Source organism: Aricia agestis, chromosome 8 (assembly GCF_905147365.1).
Source record: "Aricia agestis chromosome 8, ilAriAges1.1, whole genome shotgun sequence".
In the NCBI taxonomy this organism is placed as follows: domain Eukaryota; kingdom Metazoa; phylum Arthropoda; class Insecta; order Lepidoptera; family Lycaenidae; genus Aricia; species Aricia agestis.
The window spans coordinates 16,752,478-16,774,049 of NC_056413.1; the positions used below are offsets into that span (position 1 = coordinate 16,752,478).

At 36.7% G+C, this 21,572-nt stretch overlaps 1 protein-coding gene across 4 annotated transcripts in view; it reads left to right on the forward strand.

Annotated features, from left to right (window-relative positions):
* The window catches only part of LOC121729953 (neurogenic locus Notch protein), a 117,762-nt gene that overhangs the window by 55,810 nt on the left and 40,380 nt on the right, over positions 1-21,572 (forward strand). For all 4 annotated transcript variants that reach the window (XM_042118699.1, XM_042118700.1, XM_042118702.1 and 1 more), the window contains exons 3-4: positions 15,035-15,312; positions 20,133-20,477. In XM_042118699.1, the coding sequence (XP_041974633.1) occupies positions 15,035-15,312; positions 20,133-20,477 (623 nt within the window). The remainder of the gene's footprint in view (positions 1-15,034; positions 15,313-20,132; positions 20,478-21,572) is intronic.

Genomic DNA, 21,572 nt, shown 5'->3' on the forward strand with positions numbered 1-21,572 from the left:
AATTCTATTGGCATCAGTAAATCTTAAGATTTACCGGCACTTCATTTGAAGAAATTTCTCAATTCGAATTTAAGCATCAAGAGCTTGAAATATTCAAACATCAATAGCTAAATAATTATTTAATGCAAAATTGTAATACAATAAGAGGATTCGACCATTTTTTAATTAAATTTTTGTGTCAAAATTAAGTTAAGGTCTAAATAAATTCATAGCGACTCATATTAGTTATATCTTAGGTTTTATAAATAAAACCCAAGATTGACCAATGTAAAGGCTCTTACATTATGAAAATCAAATTTAACTTTAGCCAAAGCAATAACACAACATTTTAAAAGCTTAATTTTATTGGCATTGATAAATCCTTACTTATCTTTATCCTTACAAATAAAGCGCGATGCACAAGTTATTTTTGGAATAAAATACATCGTCTTTATTGATCACATCTTAAGGATTTCTGGATGATTTATTTTCTAAATTTGACACTTTAAAACCTTAATGGTCTTATTTAGTCCTTTTAAGATAAGATTTTGAATTGACTTGCCGTTTTTATGAGTTCATTCTTATGCATTACCACTAGCAGCTTCTTTATTACCACGGTCCAATAAAGTCCTGGACTTAAAATACGCTATGCCGATGCCGGTTTACTGAGAACGATCAGAAAAACTAACGTTTTTTACCCGGCAAACTAGAAAATCCTGCTCCGTGGGAATCTATTGACTTAAAAACCTTATTATATTTATGATATTTAGATAGCGCAAAATACTAATAAACTATTAGCGGAGGAGGAAAGTTTCAAATTATGCTGTTTTGAAAGTTTCAAAAACGAATAATTTATAATTTTTTGAAGTTATAAAACACGAATATTTTTAAAATATTCTTGATACTCATCTTTTTGAAATCGATGTTTTTCTACTTTATTTATTATTTCGCAAACAGGATCTAATAATGAATGCGTTTTTTCGAATACCTATTTTATATTATATTATTTTAGTCATACTCATAGCAAAGTTTTAAATGGGAAGCGGGTAGCTAAAAATTATTTAGTAGAAATATGTACAAACTTATTAGAACAATGTAGACAATAATATTAAATATTGTAACAGTTTTGGATAAAATACATTACTCTACATTAAATAATTTTGCTTGTATGCCTAACGTGACCATTTTTTTTTGTCAGAGCGGGACATCTACGGAATTACGGATTATTAGTTAATTTTATTTTCATTTTATTAAACTATAGAGGTAAATACAATTGAGTACATATTTTAAGTTCCTATCTGATATATCTACAATTATATTGATATCGAGCAAAATATGGGAGTATAATCACGTATAATCACAAAAATACTTCTAAATTATCGTTTGGTCTGTTTGCACTGTCTGGACTGTCCCGCCCAACGCTGGACGTATCGTCATGTTATGTATACCCCAGTAACATGAAGTGTAATGATTACACCGATGTTTTAATATCAATGTTACTAGTTCACGGAAGATTAGTGAATCGGTAGCGGAGTCTTCAGTCGGCATTGACCTTATCTTGTTACAAATCGATTCCGCGAGCTGGGAACAACGGCCGTTGACCGCGCATTTGCATGTTACATCATCCATAACTAGTTTGACGATATGATTTGTCGTCGTGAGGGCCTTGTTAGAGTCCCCAGTTGCTTGTTCATTAGGGATAGAATGCTAAACACTATTGATACCGTCACTTTTAGTATTTTATTTATTAAGTTGTCAGAAATGTCTCGACGTCCTCGTGACTAAACAAGTTTTTAATTCGGCATCATAGATGTGAGTTCAACGTCTATTATGAGGTTTTAAGGCTCAATTAAATAAAATGTTGAATGTAAAAGTTTCCGAGAGGCTAATTAACGAGTATCCGCACGCCTATGCATATCAAAGTGAAATGTTGCCGCCCAACGATTGTTGGATCTACCGATGCCTCTACCTTGTAATTTATCGACTCCATGCTCTGTACTTTGTCATTTACAGATCGCGCATCGTTTTGTTGTGTTTACGTTTTGTTTAGCTTTCTTGTTTTTTTTCCTGTTGGTCTATAAACGGTCTTAGGTCCAGCTTGTATTATTACATAAACGTTTCTGCTATTTTTGTAATCACTGATATTATAAGATGATACTTTTGATTCGTATTTTTTTGCTTACTCAGTGATCAGACATTCATTCCATGTTATGAATCATCACAATGATTCTCGAGTGCTTATGGTGCATTTTCGTTGGAACAATATGCGATTGATACGTGATCAAGCGGTCTTAAGCACAATTGATTTGCAAAAAAATAATATAGATATACCGTTATGCACATTTTTATGCAATGAGAATAAAATTGACTCGTAACTAGAAAATAGGTCTCACCATTGATTGACAGAGCCTAGGATTCAATATTATAATAATGATCGTAGAATTTCCAACGCTATAAGGAAATAAGCGAATACATCAGGGCAGACGGGGCCGGTGGTTAGGGCTGGAATGGCCCCGCGGCGATCGAGGCCAGGCAGGAGTCATTGTTGCCCCGAGGGCCCGACTCGACGAATGTTCCCACAAACCTGTAACACGAGTTGGATTTGTTAGAATTCGCATTATATACCTGTCTTAAGGTCTGAGTCTGATTTTTAAAGCTTATTTGAAAGGAATACACGACAAGTTTCTAATAGTAAATAGTTTGGTGGAATTACTGCGGCAGTTAGTATTCATTTGCAATTTGAGAAACAGAAATCTGGTAAATTAAATTAACTCTTTGAAGCTGTTGAGAAATTAAATACATTTGCTGATAATGCGTATGTCGAAATTGAACACTTAACCCTTATTTTGCATTCGTGCCGTACGAATGTTTTCAAAATATCTCCTCATTGTGATTCAATCCGCCGTTCTCATTTCGTAAACGTAATTTTATATTTCAATTTGACTGCTTATAAACGTTACTTAAAGCACTTTACTTGCTTTTATGTTTCATGTGGTCTGCATTCTAAGTTATTGCGATGGTAGGGTTTCCCAAGTTAATAATCACGTTGGCTTCAGGTGATTTTGCTCACTTAATGTCTCCAACGCGCTACTTTTAACAAGCATTTTCACAATCGTGATTTATAACTATGTTACAAGATTGGCGCAAGATAGCTCGCGGTTTGGGAACGAGTATTTTGTCTGGTTTATTTGCTTTTATGCCTTTACGCTAGTGAGCATATGATTAAAAATTGTTATGTACACTCTCATCTTTTCACCACTGAAAATTCAAGTTCGTTAGTGTATAACTTGTGTTTGTTGCCAATATTATATCTCGTCCATTTACTTTCATCATTTGCTTTGTTACTGTACCAATAAACTGAACTCCAAGTATTGCTGCAACAATTTAATGGCCAGTATAATTAATTGTTTCCAAGATAAGCTGTGTTTGGTACCGGCCGTTTCAACTTGTTCACTTTTGGCCATAACTCCAATGCATTTCCCATACCGGGTAATCGCAAGATGTCCAGAATATTTGCATATAATGCGCAGGCGCAGATCTGGAGCATAGATCAGCTCGTGTGACTGGCGTTAAACAATGCCTTGTTACAGATGAAACCTCTGTTTTGTTATAATTGTCACCTACTTGTTGAGTTATAATTCCACCTCTAAGTGTAGTGTTATAATTGAAAAAGTGCAAAAGTTATGACGATGCAAGTACGAATGCATCTTTATTACCCTAGCGCCTTGTTATTATAGATATGAAGAAAAGTTTGAAAGCTTCTGTAAGTAAATTATTAAGACGAAAATATCCAGTATCGAATCAAAAATATATCTTACCATCTTGTCTCTACCAGACAGTACAAAAAATCCGGTTCCTTACTCTAGTTGTTGCACCGTCTCTGACCCCGCGACTGATCAGAAGAAGCGATAGATCTGAATTCGCTCTGATGCTGAACTCGCACCCGGATGTCATGTTTCCACATTCACGGTCGTGCCTCACCTCTTCATTATATTCACATGATCTCCTATGACCGAGATATATTGAATATTTGAATAATAAGCTTTCCGGAACCACAATGGTTGAGACAGCGGAATCTGACCTAGAGCACTAGCCTAGACATCATAATATGGACAAATTCTTTTGTTTAATCGAAGCATCGGTAACAAATATTTTTATCCATGTAGCAACAATTATTGTGGGATGTCCATTGTCCAAATAGTTTCGAATAACGTTGACGTTTTTATGGCGCGTATAACCCAAGTGTCTGACAATTGTGGGTTTCCCAATAACTTAATATTCTGTTCACGTTCATTTCTATTCGAGTTCCAATAGAGTAGTCCTTGAACTTAACTAATTGCTCCAGTGGTCCGAAATTGGAAAAAGGAACAATGTTGCGTCGGGGTTTACTCGGTCGCCGCGGGCCAATCATGTCTGGTTGAGTGAGTGTGCGTACTCGGAGACGTTGATTAAAAATATTGACGCTTAACTCGACTTAAAAATCGTATAAGTTAATCTGCAGTATAGAAAGATTCAGATGTCAGTTGATCTTGTAATAAGATCTGCGGATTGGACGCCTCGCATATATACATGTAATATCGAACGTCCATAAGAAAGAGAATAAAATCATTCGTATCCGTGGAAAAAAACATTATACATAATGCTTAGAGCGATGGACTGGCGCGCTTTTGTTAATTTGTGACAATCATTAGGGCTTCTACGATCAATGTCATTCCGCACAATCTCTGCGCAAATTCCCTTCCCCTCTGGATAGTTTAGTTAGTTATTTTGTCACCAAAACTTATCCGAATTAATTTTAAAATTGTCGATGATGAATTGCACCAATTTAAACATTTTATACTTTTTGTTAGATTACTTAATTGCATTTTTCTTATAATGTTCGAATGAATAGTTTTTTGTTTAAATTTATTTGGTCAGTACGTGTGGTCAAGTGCGTAAGTCCCTCCGCTCCAGGGCAGTCATGTCTCGGCATAATAAAGGCGCGTCCTTTGCCTCCAAGATTTATGACTCCGAAGCCGCCGACTCGCGCGTCTTGTCGCACCACTATCACGATTGTATCAGCTATAATTGCCTACCGATTCAATGAACACACAATATCATTACTCTAATTACATGTATGATCTTAGGAGAAAAGCTGTTTGAAGTTTATTAGGTTACAGATATATGTATAATATAATATGCTTAACAAGTTTCTTCTTTGTATGCAAATGAATTTAATTGAATACGTTTTTTAAATACTCTTTCCACAAACATTTCCAAAACTTAATGTATGCTCTTAAAGTTGTTCCCATATCTTTTATGGTGTATTGTAAATGCTTTTAACACCAATAAATAAAATGGTTGACAGTGTCTTTTTACCACCACCATTTTTAGTATCGTTTGATTGCAAAAAATGCCGCTAGCGTTCATCAATTTTCATCGCATTAGATTTTTAATCGCAATCTTTTTATAACCCTTTATGACGTCTATCTGGTATCAAATCATGCGCATTTTATTCTCAGTCTATACCGTCGACATCGCGTCTATATTTACAGTTTTTTTGTCTGACACCGTCTTAGTCAACATCAGGTCTATAGAGTTTTTTCGAAACGATTAAGTCTTTGATAGCTCGCTAATCGTTGGAGCTGCTGGTTTTAAACGATGATTAATCTTTGTTCCTCTTTCTAATCTAGCGAACGGGTGGTAATCTCTACGTTGATGGAATACTTACGAGCTTGTTTTTGTTCTGTTTCAGTGGAAAATTGTTTGTATTGGTACTCCCATTAGATTAAAAATATATTTTTACTCTTGATATAGAGTTGAAACTTATACGTTTTAAAGGAAAATATTTGATTGTCTTTCTAGTATTCCATTTAATGTAACCAACTACTAGTCTTTTTACCTTTACTAATTTGATCAATTCCACAGATAATTTTTGAAAATGTTGGTCGTCATCTGCTGCACGTGCATGCAATCCGATCCCGTTAGATAATAATATCATATTGAGGACCCGAACAAAAGCCAGTGGCTCCCATTCAATCGAACCCCCCGAATCGAAAGGTGTAAAACTAATTCGGAAAATTTACAACGACATTGTGATCGAGCGCAAACACAAATATGATGCGAATTTGCGAATTGAAACCAGTCTAACGTGTTAGTTATTAATATTCATGCGTAGTGTTCAAATTCGATTAAAAGCATACTCTTTTCCTCGGCAACTAAATTTCGGACACTTTTTTATATAATTTCATTTGTCAAATACTTTTACTTGCATAATAGTCGTTTCACACCTGATTTAGATTCTGTGACTCAGTCCCGTTACAGTATCACACGCAATTCGAAGAACAAAGGGTTCATTACCCCTAAATTATGAGAATGACGAGAATGACTATAAACTTGACGATAATGAAATGTAACGCGGCTACTTATCTCGCGATACAAAGCTACGATGTGAAACCTGACCCTCTTGTTGTCTTATGTGTTCCTGGTACTTCTGTCATAACAAGTTTAGCTACATCATGGATTAACGTTCACATAGTCGAAACGTGGACTACCAACGTAATTTTCTCTTTATGACTAGCTGTTCCCGCGGATTCCTACGTGCAAAGTTTGAACTGAAAACATTGCAGTAACCTTGCATTATAGATACAAAGTAGCCCGTGACCCGTCACCTACTCTATGTCGGCGCCATATTTAAGCAAAATACTTTGAAAAGTGGTACAGCTATCTAAGCATATAATATAATTAGGATATATTTGGGAAGCGACTTTGTTTATAGTGTTTTGACATTCCATTAAACTATATTCAAACGAAGCCAAAGTATTACGGTTATAAGAAATACAAGAGCCAAAACGAATACAAAGAATGAGCCTTGTTAACATAATATGTAATCTTTGAATGTTTTGATCGTGTACACTGTATTTTAAACAATTTGTAGTGTGTCACAGCGGCTTCATTTCTGGTCACGTCTCGCAGGATCTATTGTACATGACGTAAATGTACAGCTAGGTAATACACAGAGCTGGCTTGTACGAGATATTAATGAGTGAAACTATCTAGATCTCTATGGCCTGCAAAAGTTACTTTTGTGTATTAATGTAGGTTGTTTGGTAAAGATTTTTAATCTCCTACAAGTATGCAATCATTTACAGCACTACGTTGGATGTAGAAGAAACCCGTATACTTTTTCTAACATTTATTTCTGACCATTTTTTGTCAAAATCGTGCAAAAGTAACGTTTAAATTCCTGTCGTCTCACTCTGTGGGCGCATGCTGCGCGCGCGCCGTATGCGCATGTGTGCGAGCTTTATCTGTGTGCGTGTGCGCGCGTGGGAACGGGGGACGGACGCGTGCGCCGATACTGACGCTCTGCGCATTATTTATACTGCATAAAACGTTTTCGGTGTTACGCCTACGAGTTCCACAAGGGTGATTGTTTTTACCTGCGTCCCTTCGTTCAGATCATTATGGCCGAAATCTTAGATAAATCGAATTTGAAGCTACATAAGCCAGTTTCAAGAAAAAAGTCATCTATGGTTAATATAGTATACATTGACATACATATTTGAAATAATGCAATTTCTTTTGTTTTTCGTGTTAAAAAAAGAACCATAACATAGGGTTAATATTAACTCTGATTTGCGCAAGTTGGATTAAGGTTCTAAGCCAATCTCATTGGGTGTAGTCAGTTGCCAAAGCTCTAGTTAGAACGATTGACGGCAAAACTACATCTAATATCGCGGTAGTACAATCGCCTTGACGGTCCCTTTCTACCAAATTCGATCACTGATATAATTGACTTGCACGATGTTACCTTGAGATCATTATTCACTTTTTGTGATTGTTTGCTCTCCGTTTTATTTTGATTGATACTTCTATACTGATATGTATAATAGAACGCATTTGAGATTGACATTTTGATTTCAATCTTCTATGATCTCTTCAGAATTATGCTAGTATCAAGGTAATCTTGAATTATGTGGATCATTTACTTTACTGTTACTTTTGCGACTGAAATCATCAGCATTTTTTTAGTTTTTTTGCGACAATAACACCTAATGTCTTTAATACAACACCTAATGTAATTAATACAAACATAACATAATAATTCAATTTAATTTAGTTTCCGTGCTTTTGTTTAATTTAAGTTATTGTGTACTTTGTTTTAAGCAATGTGAGTATATAATTATTATGGAGGTCAATTCTATAGAACCTCTTAATTAATTTCTTGTGATAATATTATATTACATACTTATATTAATTACATTATACAATTAGCATTTGATTTCAAGGAAATAGGTTTTGTGGCTTGTTAAAGGTTAAAAACTTATTGTTAACGCCAGATTATAATTAAGAAAAGTTGGTCCTAATTTTGCTAAGTTCACGATTTAGCTGTTGTTTTCGCTATATCGGTTGTTGTTAAACCGATGTTTTGTCCCATGTAAGAGGCAGGTGTTGGATATACGCGCAATGCATGTTTAATGTGATAACTGATAGGTTGTTTTGAATCAGTGTAATGTGCCAAGAAATTTTCAATGTCACTTAAAGTTGTTCATTTCCAATTCGCAAATATGTATGTTATAGGCACAGTGATTTTGATTCAAAAAAAACTCCAAAAATATCAAAGAAAAACTAAGTTTTGGGTAACAGTATCATGTTTATAACTAGTCGCATTAGATCTTCAAGGGTCGCAGTGACGTTAGGGCTATAATGACCTGCCATCAGAAAAAAATAATCAGGTTTATTCTCCTCGTTCTTCGTAATATTAATAATAACGCAGGCGGCGGACGCAAAAACCCAGATTAGGACATATACCATAGTGAGATCTTTCGCATTCGTAACCGACTTCAAAATAGATAAGGTTATATCTTTAGATTTTTTTCTGCAAACTAAACTAAACAGTTTTTTTTTGTTTTAGTACAAGAACGTTTCTCCTAAAATTATTATAATAGTAGGTGGCACCAGCAACGTAGTGCCAAAATTCGTAATTCGCGCGGGAACCGTGCATTTTTTCGACATAAAAAGTATCCTATGTCCCCGGGACTCAAAGTATATCTTTACCCAGCAAAATCGATTCAGCCGTTTTGGCGTAAATAGGTAACAGACACACACATTTACACGTTTATAATATTAGTATAGATAGGTCCTATCTATGTGAACTTTAAATTTCGGAGTCGCATATAACAATAACCCAGTAACAGTACTAACTGTTCAGTGTTCACCCAGTTAGCAGGACACTCGACCTGGGGTCGGCCCCACCAGCAGGCCACGCCTCCGCTCTCTCGGCCAATCCTCTCGGAGGCGGAATCTAGTCTACCGTCTAATTGCAAGCTATGACTGCAAGTGCAAGGTTATGAGTTATGTCTCAAAACTTTGATACTGTTCCGTTTTAAAACTAAATGTCGTGTATTGTAAACTTTAGTCTTTACAGACTTTTCGATTTATCAAATGCATACTAATATATTATGCAATAGAGTCTGCCTTTACATCGCTTAAATGGTTGATCTTATTTGAAAAAGGAATTTATTGAAACCCGAAAAAAGACATAGTGTCCTATTTTTTTTTCGCGTAAAAGTTTTCACACAATATTATAATTTAGGTACAATGAAATTCCGGACAGCGTCTAGTGTAACGGACAATTACTTATAAGGGGTTTATGTATTGTTTAGTAACATTGATGCTACAAGCATAATATTAAACGCAATTCCTCGTATATTGTATCAAATGTTGAAATATCGCAGTCTATTTTAACCGCAATCGCGGACGCCCACGGCCGCTATCAGTTCCATCGTGTCCTAGGACATTCAGTGAACCCTACAGTAAGTCCTACAGTAAAAATAGTTTCTATAACGTCAATTAGGTTCGTGAGCTCCCTTATCGCCCTTGTCTCCGAGTGCTATCGCAGAGATTTACAGGCAATGGGAAGTCCGGCTCGGAGGACCAAGATACTATCCGCCACGGTTGTTTTAATTGTTTTCTAACTGGCGACACGGCTTTACCCCTGTTTTTATCGATCTCCTGTATTTTTAGATGCCTTTAGTTTTTGTCACGAGTCTGTAGAATGTTGTGTAGAATATATTTTCTTGAAGCCTCTAAAAGAATACTTCTCAATGATATTCTCGGTAAATACTGGACAGTATTTTCTTGATATAAAGATATAAGATAAAGAAACACTTTCATTTAAATTAAAAAGATCAAAACCTTTGAAGTTTTTTCTTATCAGCCAATGATGCTGTAGTAGTAGATTTATATTTTATTGGAGTCCCTTCTATCAATAATTCTTATATAAACACTGGCCACTTCCTTAACGATAAAGAGACACTTTCGAAATTTAAATTGAATAGTTCATAAACCATCTCACCAAAGAGGGTAGACGTTGTTTGTAATATCAATAAATACTTACCGGCACCTACTACCATTAGCATACAAGGCGGTACTCTGAAATCTTTATGGATATTGATGAGGATCAATACATTCTAATGGTCTATGATTAATGCAATATTGGTTTCCTCGGGATCTAAGACCTGCTAGAAGCGTTTTAAGGAAACAGAAGAAAATAAAAGAAATAATGCAAATGGTATTGACTTAGCAAATAACTAACCTTATAACGTCTTTACCCGGTACTTTGGAAACGTTAAAATATGAGAGACAAGTTTTTAGCAAGTCATTTAAATAATCTTTAGAAATTGAAGAATGCAGGATGATGCTGATGATAAAAGCCACCATTCATCGCATCTCACAGCTCTTATATAGCAATGGGAAGCATTACTTTGCTTAAATGGGTGAGATAGTTTTTTTAATTCCTATTACGTATATGCCACATATAGAGATGTAACATATACGACTGGGATTGCTTATGAGAAATACCTAACGTTGGTTTACATAAGTACACCGTTAGCGATTAGAAATTCTTCGATCGAATATAGTAAAAACAGGTAGACGGTGTGACTCAATAATATGAGACGTAACGTATAAGGCAAGGAAAAAATACAAAGAATAAACAAAGCGAAATATAAGAAAGAGGTAGTTATGTAAAATGTTAAATGCATTAAACTCTTATCTTTTAAGAAGATTCAGAGGATGTAATGCACAATCTTCCATGGATTTCAAGAACAAACAATGTCAAAGAGACTCCAAACCTTCCAGAAACTTACAGAATGTCTAATAGAAAAGGACGGAGGTGCTCCACATAGGACATGAATGATTGAGGACGCAGATAGTGACCGCGCGCACGCAGCCTGTCAGCCCCGCATCTGATAACGTGCACACACACGACGAGCGGACGCCTGCGTTCAGTGGCTTGAAGCTAGGCTTTGACTCGGAGTATGTTCGCCTCCCACGCGGACTATGAAAAATGTGACCGACTCACCAAGAAACCGGCTGCCGTTACCGAAACCAGTGTCAAAAGATTTAACATTTGAATATCTGAAATGCTTCTTAAGACTCTTAAAAGTGTCATCTAATTTCTGGGAATCCCTTACAGTACAGTAGGAAGAGTAGTAGAGACGAAAGTAGAAGAATATAAAGCTAAGTTATAGCTTGGAAATTGATAAATAGAAAATAAATTATTTTCTAAACTACACTTTTCTTGTAAACGTTAACATTTAGTTGTTGGGCGTTGTAAATTTTTGTCGGACAATACCGTTTGAATTACCAGTTGTAAAAGTTCAGAATAGAATATCGTATAACAGTGCCGGTACACGCAACAGTATTTATGCGAACACCGCTCTCAGCGACAGGATCTGTCGACCAATAAATTATACCCACTAGCTCTAGGGCTGCCAGAGAAATCATCTGGATCTTAAATGACCCAAATTCTTCGGTTCTCCAGCAGAATACCGTTTTTTCCAATAATAAGATGATGAAGATTAAAATAGTTATTGAAAAGACTTTTTATTTTCAACAACTGTTGTGTAGATATTTTGCAATACAAGTCTACTGTTGATTAAGTCTTCGTTCAGCAGCCCTAGCGCCCTTTGTTAATCGCACTTTATCATAAACTAGCTCGATCGTAATTAGATCATCGATAGAGTCCACAATTTATGTTGAGGCGGTTAATGAAGATTTAGAAAAGCATTCTCGCCTCTTACTGTTCCTTCAGAGCTTGTATTTTCAGGACGACTAGTCTTTATTTCGTCGGAATAAGGGCTTGTGGCAAGTAAAATAACTCGGGACGATCGGTAAATTATTATAGATATTGCAGGTAGCCGTTGTCATCTTTTTTGCGACGTGCACCATTATAGCCATAATAACAAATAACAAACCGTTTATCTTCTCGTTTATTTTATGGGTACCACAATAATTTTATCAATTATACAAGTGGAAAGTAATTTGTCAGGATTTTTTAATTGCGTTACGACGGTGGTTCACAAGAATCTTTTTCACTTCACATAATTATTATCATTTGATGACCACTAAAGAAAATTATGTTCGTGAGATCTCGGAGGCTTCCGACAAGGTCCTTTTGTAGTCCCTCCACGACTCCGCCATTTCACTCTAAACTATCTGTCCATCTGTCCAGTGGAATTTGCAATGCTGAGTTCTAGCTGGAAATCATGTATTCGATATATCATTTCGCATTCACACATCCCGGACAATGCTTGCGAATAAATAAAGGGATACGAAACCCTCGCGGCCGGGTCGAGGCGTGGGTGTTGGACATCGCGCCGCCCACGTTCACGATACTGGTTCCCTCTCGAGGATACATTTTGTGTATGAATTCGTTAAAATAGACGAAGCAAAGGTTAACTCGGAGGTCGTCGTAAAATATCATCGCGGTAACAAATAATTTTAAGCGCAGATCATTATCATAAGATACTCGCGTCGTCGGTGATAAGTCTGCCGCTAACAAACCAATATTTGTCTTATGCACGACACGACGGATTCGTTTTGTATAAGCTGAATATAGAATGTGGCATGGCCGGTTTGATGGACGCGTTTGGAAGAATTTCAATCGAATTCTTGTATCTAATCTTATAAACGTTACATGCCAATAACAAACTTAACCGTTTTCAAATCTTTATCATTATTTTAATTATCCAATTACTTCATCATTACTAGTTCTTTTCACTTTTATAACTGCGCCTCCAGCTACTGGACCGGTTTTTACGTAAGAGATTGTCTCTGGGTCCACTCCATCGTGACCTTTAATTACCGAACTATCTAATTGTGCTCGTTCTTCATAGTTCATACTTAACTCTATCTCGGCCCAGCTAATCAATAATAAACGCTACTAATTGCGCACCTAAATGATCTAACGAGCTCGTACCGTCTGATGAGATATTTCCCAGAACGTTTCAACAGCTATTACGAAATGGTTATTTAAATATGGCATGAAATGCTTCGATAAATTTTTCGATCACATTACTGGCTTATTTATATTCTAATACGGGTTTATACGACCACGTGTTGGCTTATACGTGCTTGTTAATATTATTGTCACCAAAATTAATAATAAATTCTTGGATTTTGGTAATATCTATGATGATGTTAGCAATGTTAATATGATTTTGGTGCCATCGATCCGCTGACGTAATACTTATTTATAGATTGGAAATTTGAATATTGATGATAAATTGCGTTAGTTATAATGAGATGCTTTTTTTTCACCTATTTTAAGTTCTAAATTAGTTCCATGCCTAATTGATACTTGATATCTGTGAAAACTTGTAACTTTAAATACCATATTATCAATTTCGTTCTTTAAATTAATAATTAATATTTGATGATGTCAGCCTTATCCTTTCATTTATCAAGCGGAATCCTTTTTCCCTTAAGATCTTGACTTTTTCAATGGGTGTCTTCCAGTCTGATGGACAGCATATTTTGATTGATATATTCTGGTGCAGCTTCATTGTCATTTCGGTCCAGGTCTGAGTGACATGTGAATGAAAGAGTATTCGCTCTGGCGTTCGTTACTTTTTGTGGTGGAAATTGTGACATAATGTCTCTTGTAACATATTTTACGGGCTAAGGCTTTTTATGGGCGTTATGTTCACGACATTAACGTGAACATTATTGTTGTATTTCGCATCTTTTTTGCTTGTTTCAAAATGTATAAATTAATGATTATCATGCCGTGTTAAATCCGAATGGTCTTGTAACATTTTCATGCCCCGTTTTTTTTTTTTTTTTTAAAGAGCCAATTTAAAAGCGCTAGTGAATACTCCTGTCAAAAAACCTCGGGAACCGTGCATTATCTAATGCCGCCAGTTCCCTTGCTCCACAATTGTTACCTTTAATTTAAAATGTACTAGGCTACCAGGAGTATGGAGGCCATTAAATTTACCATATAATCCGAGTGTACGGCGGCGCATGTCACGTGGTCGTGTCGCGACGTATCGCCTTTATTTATGGTCCCCGTGCGCGATAGCCTCCACTAAACTTTAGAGAAATTCCGACAGAGGTTAGCTTTGGAGCTGCAGCTGTAGTTTTGTAAAATAAGCTATAGTAGAAATCAGTTAGCCAGACAATGGACACATACAAATTTGAGCTTTAACATGTAGTATATCATTGCATGTAGTCGTTACTCAAGCCAGGTCAAGCTGTATTTTTACTAGTTTGACGTATAAGGGTGGGTTGCACCAACTTACTTTAACTATAACTGTAACTTTAACTTTAACTACAATGCAAAATGTCAAATCTTTGGTTAAAGTTAAAAATGGACGCCATCAAGACGCCATATTTAACCATAGTCCATAACCAATAGAGCTTGACAAGGCTTTAAATGCATGTGGCGAAAAAAGGAACTAACGCTGTCATAATAAAAAAAACGCAATTTTTGACAGTTCTCCTTTACCAGCAGCGCCCCCGCCCACGTTCTTATAAAGCCTTGTCTCACCAGCAACGTCTTCTGTAAAATTCTGTGGTCAAAGTTAAGGTTAAAGTTAAATTAGCCTTAACTATAACCATAACTTTGACCATAACTTTAACTTTAACCACGCCTCTGATGCAACCCATCCTAAATTGTCAGTAAACTCTGATTTGCATAGTTCGGCTATCTTCTGTCACTTTAGGGATGCTGTACGTTGCATTTCACCAGTTGTTTCCACCTTACTAACCACATCTTTTGTTGCAGCTGCACCTCCCGGTACGCGGGCGAGTTCTGCCAGCACCTGAACCCGTGCCACAGCGAGTCCAGCCCGCGGTGCCAGAACGGGGGCACCTGCCGCGTCCGCCCCGGCGCCGGCGGAGCGCCCCCGTCCTTCGTCTGCGACTGCCCCCTGGGCTTCAGCGCCTCCCTGTGCGAGATCAGGGTCCCCGCCGCCTGCGACTCCGCGCCGTGCCTGAACGGCGCGACGTGTAGGCTGACGTCGCTGCACACGTTTGAATGTGACTGCCCGCCAGGATACACGGGTATGAATCATTTAATAAATGAGGCCCATTTGCCTAGATGTAGGTTAAAGGTTAAACCCTGAGTTTTATACGAGTGTAAGACAGACAAAACGATATAATCAAACACGATGCATTTCAAGAATGATATAACATGGTATTCTAATGAAATACATAGCCTAGGGTATACCTATAGGATAAACTTTAATCCACATCTAAGCAAGTGGGCCTAGCTGAGTTATATGTTATAGAAGTAGACCAGTAAATGCGTATTGCCTGGTAGGAAGCGACTAACGCTACCCACAAAAGTGTAATTGCGGCTAAACTGGTCTATTGGCTATACCGCTATAGCCTTTAATCCTGTGTCAACTTGCCTCTCTTCTCACATTTTCGAACAACGAGTGAGCTAGCATGATACCAGGAATCACTCAAACAGATCTTTGGGGTTTTTTAAACCCTAGTTGAAACTTGAAAGTCCACAAACAATATTTTCGAAAGTAGGTAAGTGACATCTCACAAAAGCTCTACAATCAGCCGAAAAACCTCCTAAATCCAACATTTTCCATTAACTTTACATTATCGTGTGCCTAATTAACCCTGTAACGGTAACCTGTAAAAAATAGTTAGATAACTGGTAACCTGAGACATAGCGTCCCACGGGTTATTAATCTTGCCAGTCGCCTCGTGGGCGTGGCGCGCCGGAAAACTGTGCTCTATGTAATCTGTAATCTTATACATTTATATTCATTTAACTTGGTTTAGAAATATGAAGTAGATATTGTAGTAATAGCTAGAATTAGATTAAATTCAAAGTGTCTTAGGTTGGGTTGCACCAGAGGCGTGGATAAAGTTAAGGTTAAAGAGTTAAGGCTAAATTTAGCTTTAACTTTAACCTTAACTTTGACCGGAGAAATTGACAGATGACAGCTGGTCTAACAAGGTTATAAATGAACGTGGCACTGCTGGTAAAGGAGAACTCAAAAATGGCGTTTTTGTATGATGACAGCATTGGTTCCTTTTTTCGCCACGTGCATTTAAAACCTTGTCGAGCTCTATGGTTATGGTTAAATATGGCGTCTTGATGGCGTCCATTTTTAACTTTAACCAAAGATTTGACATTTTGCATTGTAGTTAAAGTTATAGTTAAAGTTACAGTTAAAGTTAATTGGTGCAACCCAACCTTAGTAGACTTAGAATATGGCATATCTCAGGCATTTTGTAGCTGCTTCGTAGGCCCCCCTTAGACGCTGCCGCCCCTAGGCCGCGGCCTAAACGACCTTTTTATAAATCCACGGCTGCTTCATCGTAGAGCTTGGTACTAATATATATTCTGTGATAGAGCCCAGATTTTAAAAGAACTTTCCAGTATGTATATAAATCAACAAAGTGTTGTCTAACAATCTTAACACAATAACAATAATTTTTCAAATATTATTCTTCGCGAAAAAAGAGAAAATACTTTTCGAAAAGAAGGTAAAACTTGTAATAATGCGGCAAAATGCAATTTAGTGTGAACTCATTATGAGGTTTTATGTAAGACGGAAACATCAAGTTGAACTTTCTACCAGTATCCGTCGACACTGAGAAGATAGCTATTAAATTGTAACAGTTCTTGTGAAAACAACTCGAAAATATACTAGAATTCTTGAAGTAGAACATATTCCGCGCGGCTTCGACCGCCTACATAAGAAATTGAGCGGGAACCGTACTTTTTCTGAAAACTCAAACTCAAACCATGGAAAAAATACACATAGAGTGTCGAAGCCCATACACACCAGCGTATCTGCAGTTTTTAGTTCTCATCGTCTATGCTCAAACTCAAATTTCTTTTATTCAATTTTTTTTTCAAATGTTCTCTGAACATCGGGACTATTAATATTGGTGCCAACCACCGGTTCCATTTCGGTTTAAAAAAAGTTTATGTCCTTCCCCGTCTACTCTATTCCTGTGTCGAATTACATAAAAGTCGGTTCAGTAGTTTGTGAGATTAGCACAAACAAACAAACTTTTCAACTTTATGAATAGGTATAGATAGATCAAAACACAGCTTACATCGATGCTTACATTGTGAGTTTTATAATGTCATGTCTCCTCCTGGTCTAAGGCCTACCTTATTATATACTCTTACTTATTTTACCTCTATCTTTCTATGATAATGACCCTTATGTAGTTGGCATAAGAGTGTGGATGCAGACGGAAGCTGAGCTAACGAGCTGCACACCTGTTGGAATGTCATTCACGATATCTAATATTCATTGACCAACAATGCCGCATTATGCTGTCATGACTATTTATAGTGTTTCTCGGTGATTTGTGTAATTGGTATGGGAATCATTGGTCAGTTGTTCAATATTAATAGGATGTTATGATAAGTCTTTTAGCTTTCTTCTTAGGTTAGGTTAGCTTTTCGTTAATGTGAGGCTCTCTTCTAATGATGGAAAATTGTACCTAGTTAATCGCAAGTCCATACTAATATTTTAAATGCGAAAGTGTGTTAGTCAGTCGGTATATCAGTTACCTCTTTACGCCTAAACCGTTGAACCGATTTTGCTGAGGTGTGGAAATACTTTGACACCCGGGAAAGGACATAGGATACTTTTTATCCTGGAACAATGTACGGTTCCTGCGCGATAAGCTAATTTTGCCGTGACGAAGTTGCGAGCGTCAAGTAGTTCTTGAACGGGAGAGAAAGAATGCAGTACATAATATTCTACATTAAAGTTTAAACTTTTAAGCAAGCTAGAAATATAATAAATAACAACACAGTTCTTATTGAGGTCTAGTCAAAAAACTAATAAAATCAAACTTCACCAAACTTTTCCTGCCAACCGAGTCGGCCATTTGCAAATTGTGTCATAGCTCTACAATAGCTAATTGTGATTCAGTACACACCGTCTACAGATATTTTACCTCCAAGCTCCTGTGAAAATAGCCCTTATACAGTCGTCATAGAGGTCCTGAAAGCGGTAACATAACTGTTAACTCCTTGATAAAGATTTACACATCAATTGAGCTCGTTTCGGCCAATCAAAACTAAATTCTTCGTTACCAACTATTAGTCAGCGTCCCACTGAACATTGATCTGTTTGTCAAGCCAAGTCAATCAATTCAATATTTATTGACTTGGCTTGTGGAGTCAAGGATTTTAATTGGCTAATGGCTCAATTTAGCAAAAAAAAATTAGCTAAAAAGTCCTAAAACTCGAAATATAACTTTTGCAGCTCATAAGTATTTTTGACTGAAATTTAGTTTTGCGGAATTTATGTTTAAGCAGAATTTATTGTACGGAAACTAGACATTTTAAGGTTATAACCACTATCCCAAGTAAGCACATAAAGGTAAAAAGCGGGTAAAACGGAAAAGCGCTACTTTATGGCGAATTTTATTAAAGTCAGTCTGAAACTCTGAACGTCAAGAGGCAATAGACAGACAGATGGACATTGGACAGGCAGATATATATTTGCATTTGTAATATTTATTAACATTCTGATCTACAAATATTGATGATAATTAATTGATAGGTAAGTGTAGAGTCTTGGCTCTTAACTTTGGGCTCTTTTCATGAATCCTTTTACGTATCTTTAATCTAAACTTTAAATCGTTTTTGTGGAAAAAACTTTATAAATTTTATTTATAAGTTTTACAACTTAATGCAATTTTAAAAAGCACTTAAGATTTGGCAATAAAACTTTTTATTTCCATTAGGCGAGATTAAATTCTTTTTGAGTGTCTTCAGCGTGGGGCTAACGAGAAATAATAAAAGACATAAAATCGGTAGCTTATAATTTAATACAAAAAAAAAAAAAACATTCTTAAACAATTCATAAAACAATTTAATATTCAAAAGACATCCCACTGACCAAAAAAACTGTTTTGTGACCAGCCAGTTACCACCCGTGGTTTTTGGGCGCATAATAAATATTTTTTTAATGCCTATAAATTTATAATTTAGTGGTTGTATTTTTAATAGACAATATTGAATACTCAGTTGGTGTTGGTTGTATATTATTTTGTTTTTAATGGGTACAAATTGATTATAATATTACATATTATGTACAAGTTATATGACGCAATTAATAATTTTGTACTGATTGAATTTTTGTTAATGTAAGTTGCTTTGTTTTTTTAAATTTATTATACAGTATCTAACAATATTAAGACATCACTCCACGTTAGACCAAGATGGATTACCATGATTACAAAACTGTCAACACTAGTAATCATACACGAATGCTACTCTACATATTTTGTGATCGCAAATTCGCAATATTGCTCCAACATTTACCGACGTGAAGATGTAGTATTCGATAAAAAATATATAAATAACTATTTTATAGTTGTCTAGGAAGTAGTTAAGTCTCCAGTACAGTTATATCTAGGAGTTTATCGCGAGTTTTACATAGTTATCGAAAGAAAGCAACTATTGCTATCATTTGCTTTTACGACTAACTGCCATTGACATTAATGGTCTGAAATGTAGTCTTATATCACAGATACATTAAAATAAATAAATAAACTAATTAATTGATTGATACTTAAATTGAAGGTTTAAATCCTTTGAGAACAGCGTCCTAAAATTCTAAAGTTTTTCGAAGGAGAAGTTTATGGATACGTCACATGGAAAAGTAGAGTCTGCCTATGTATGTACTATGTACTATGTAGACATGGATATTAAGTCTACCGTAGTGCCTTAACTACTGATCAAGTTTTAAAAATTAAGATATTGTTGTTATAAAAATAATAGCGTAGGAACTCTAGCTATAGTTCCAATTTTAACCGACTTTAAAAAACAAATAAGTACGTGTAACCTTTTTATGTTGATTCTAATTTTAAATTTCTTTCAGGCGCCGAATGCTCACACGAGGACCACTGCGCGTCGCAGCCGTGTCGGAACGGTGGGAAATGTGTTGCGGACAATACAACGACGGCCGGCTACTCGTGCGTCTGTCCCCCTGGCTTCACCGGCTCGCGATGTACCGAAGACGTGTTCGAATGTTCGAGCGGCTCCGGGCCCTGCCACCATGGGAGATGCTTCAACACCCATGGGTCGTATACCTGTGTTTGCGAGCCGGGGTACACCGGGAGAGACTGTGATACGGAGTACGTGCCCTGCGAACCCTCGCCCTGCCTCCACGGGGGGAAGTGTACCCAGCTGGACCAGCTCCGATACGAGTGTAGTTGTCCTACAGGTCAGTACTTTTATGTTTTTAGGTTAAGTAAGTACTATAAGTTACTTTGATGTTGGTGGATGCGTTAAAATAGGTACAAGTTACAACTAATCATAAGAGCTGATAAAATATCTCGCAGAAATCTAGGCCCTAAGAACTTACAGTCTTACACCCTAAAGTTTCCCATCTAGGGCCTATGGAATAGATAGAATCAAGGGAAGGGTTGTAAGGCGAACCCTCCGTTAAAACTAGCAATCCTAAAAACTTTGATTGATATAAGGTCACTTACTAGTTTAAGGAGAAGTACCGAATGGTACAAATTATGATTTATGTCTTTAACTAACTGGTATACTTTGAATTAGGCTTCTTTTTAAATAGGCTTGTATAGACCATCGCAACTTGACGTTTTAGCATACTAAAATCCATGCTAAAACTAGTCCTAAATTGGTTGATACCTTTTGGAGTATTATTTGCAACTTATGTTATTAAAGTAATTTGGGTGAACTACCTGTCTCGGTAGCTGTGATATATCAGCTGGATTTAAAAAAACTATTCGCCAAGATTTTTAAATTATTAAACACTACAGCAAAGGCACCATGTAGAGATAGGCAATTTTTTTAATGAAATAGGGGGGCAAACGAGCAAACGGGTTACCTTATGGAAAGCAACTTCCGTCGCCCATGGACACTCGCAACAAGAAGAGCTGCAGGAGCGTTGCCGGCCTTTGAAGAGGGAATAGGGGAGGATAAGGAAGAGCAAAGGGAAGGGTAGGGAAGGGAATAGGGTAGGGGATTGGGCCTCCGTTAAACTCACTCACTCGGTGAAACACAGCGCAAGCGCTGTTTCACGTCGGTTTTCTGTGAGCCCGTGGTATTTCTCCTGTCGAGCCGGCCCATTCGTGCCAAAGCATGGCTCTACCACGTTAAATTAAATCGTTGAATGCCTGGGCATTTGGTCATCTATCTATTATTTGTATGTAGGTATATTGTTTATTGGCTACAAAACGCCTAAAGACACCCAGAATGCCTGGGTGTTTTCTTATTTATACCCTTGTTCTATTCGTACATTTCTCTACGCCTCCGTGGTCTAGTGGTATGGACGTGGGTATAGAGCGCG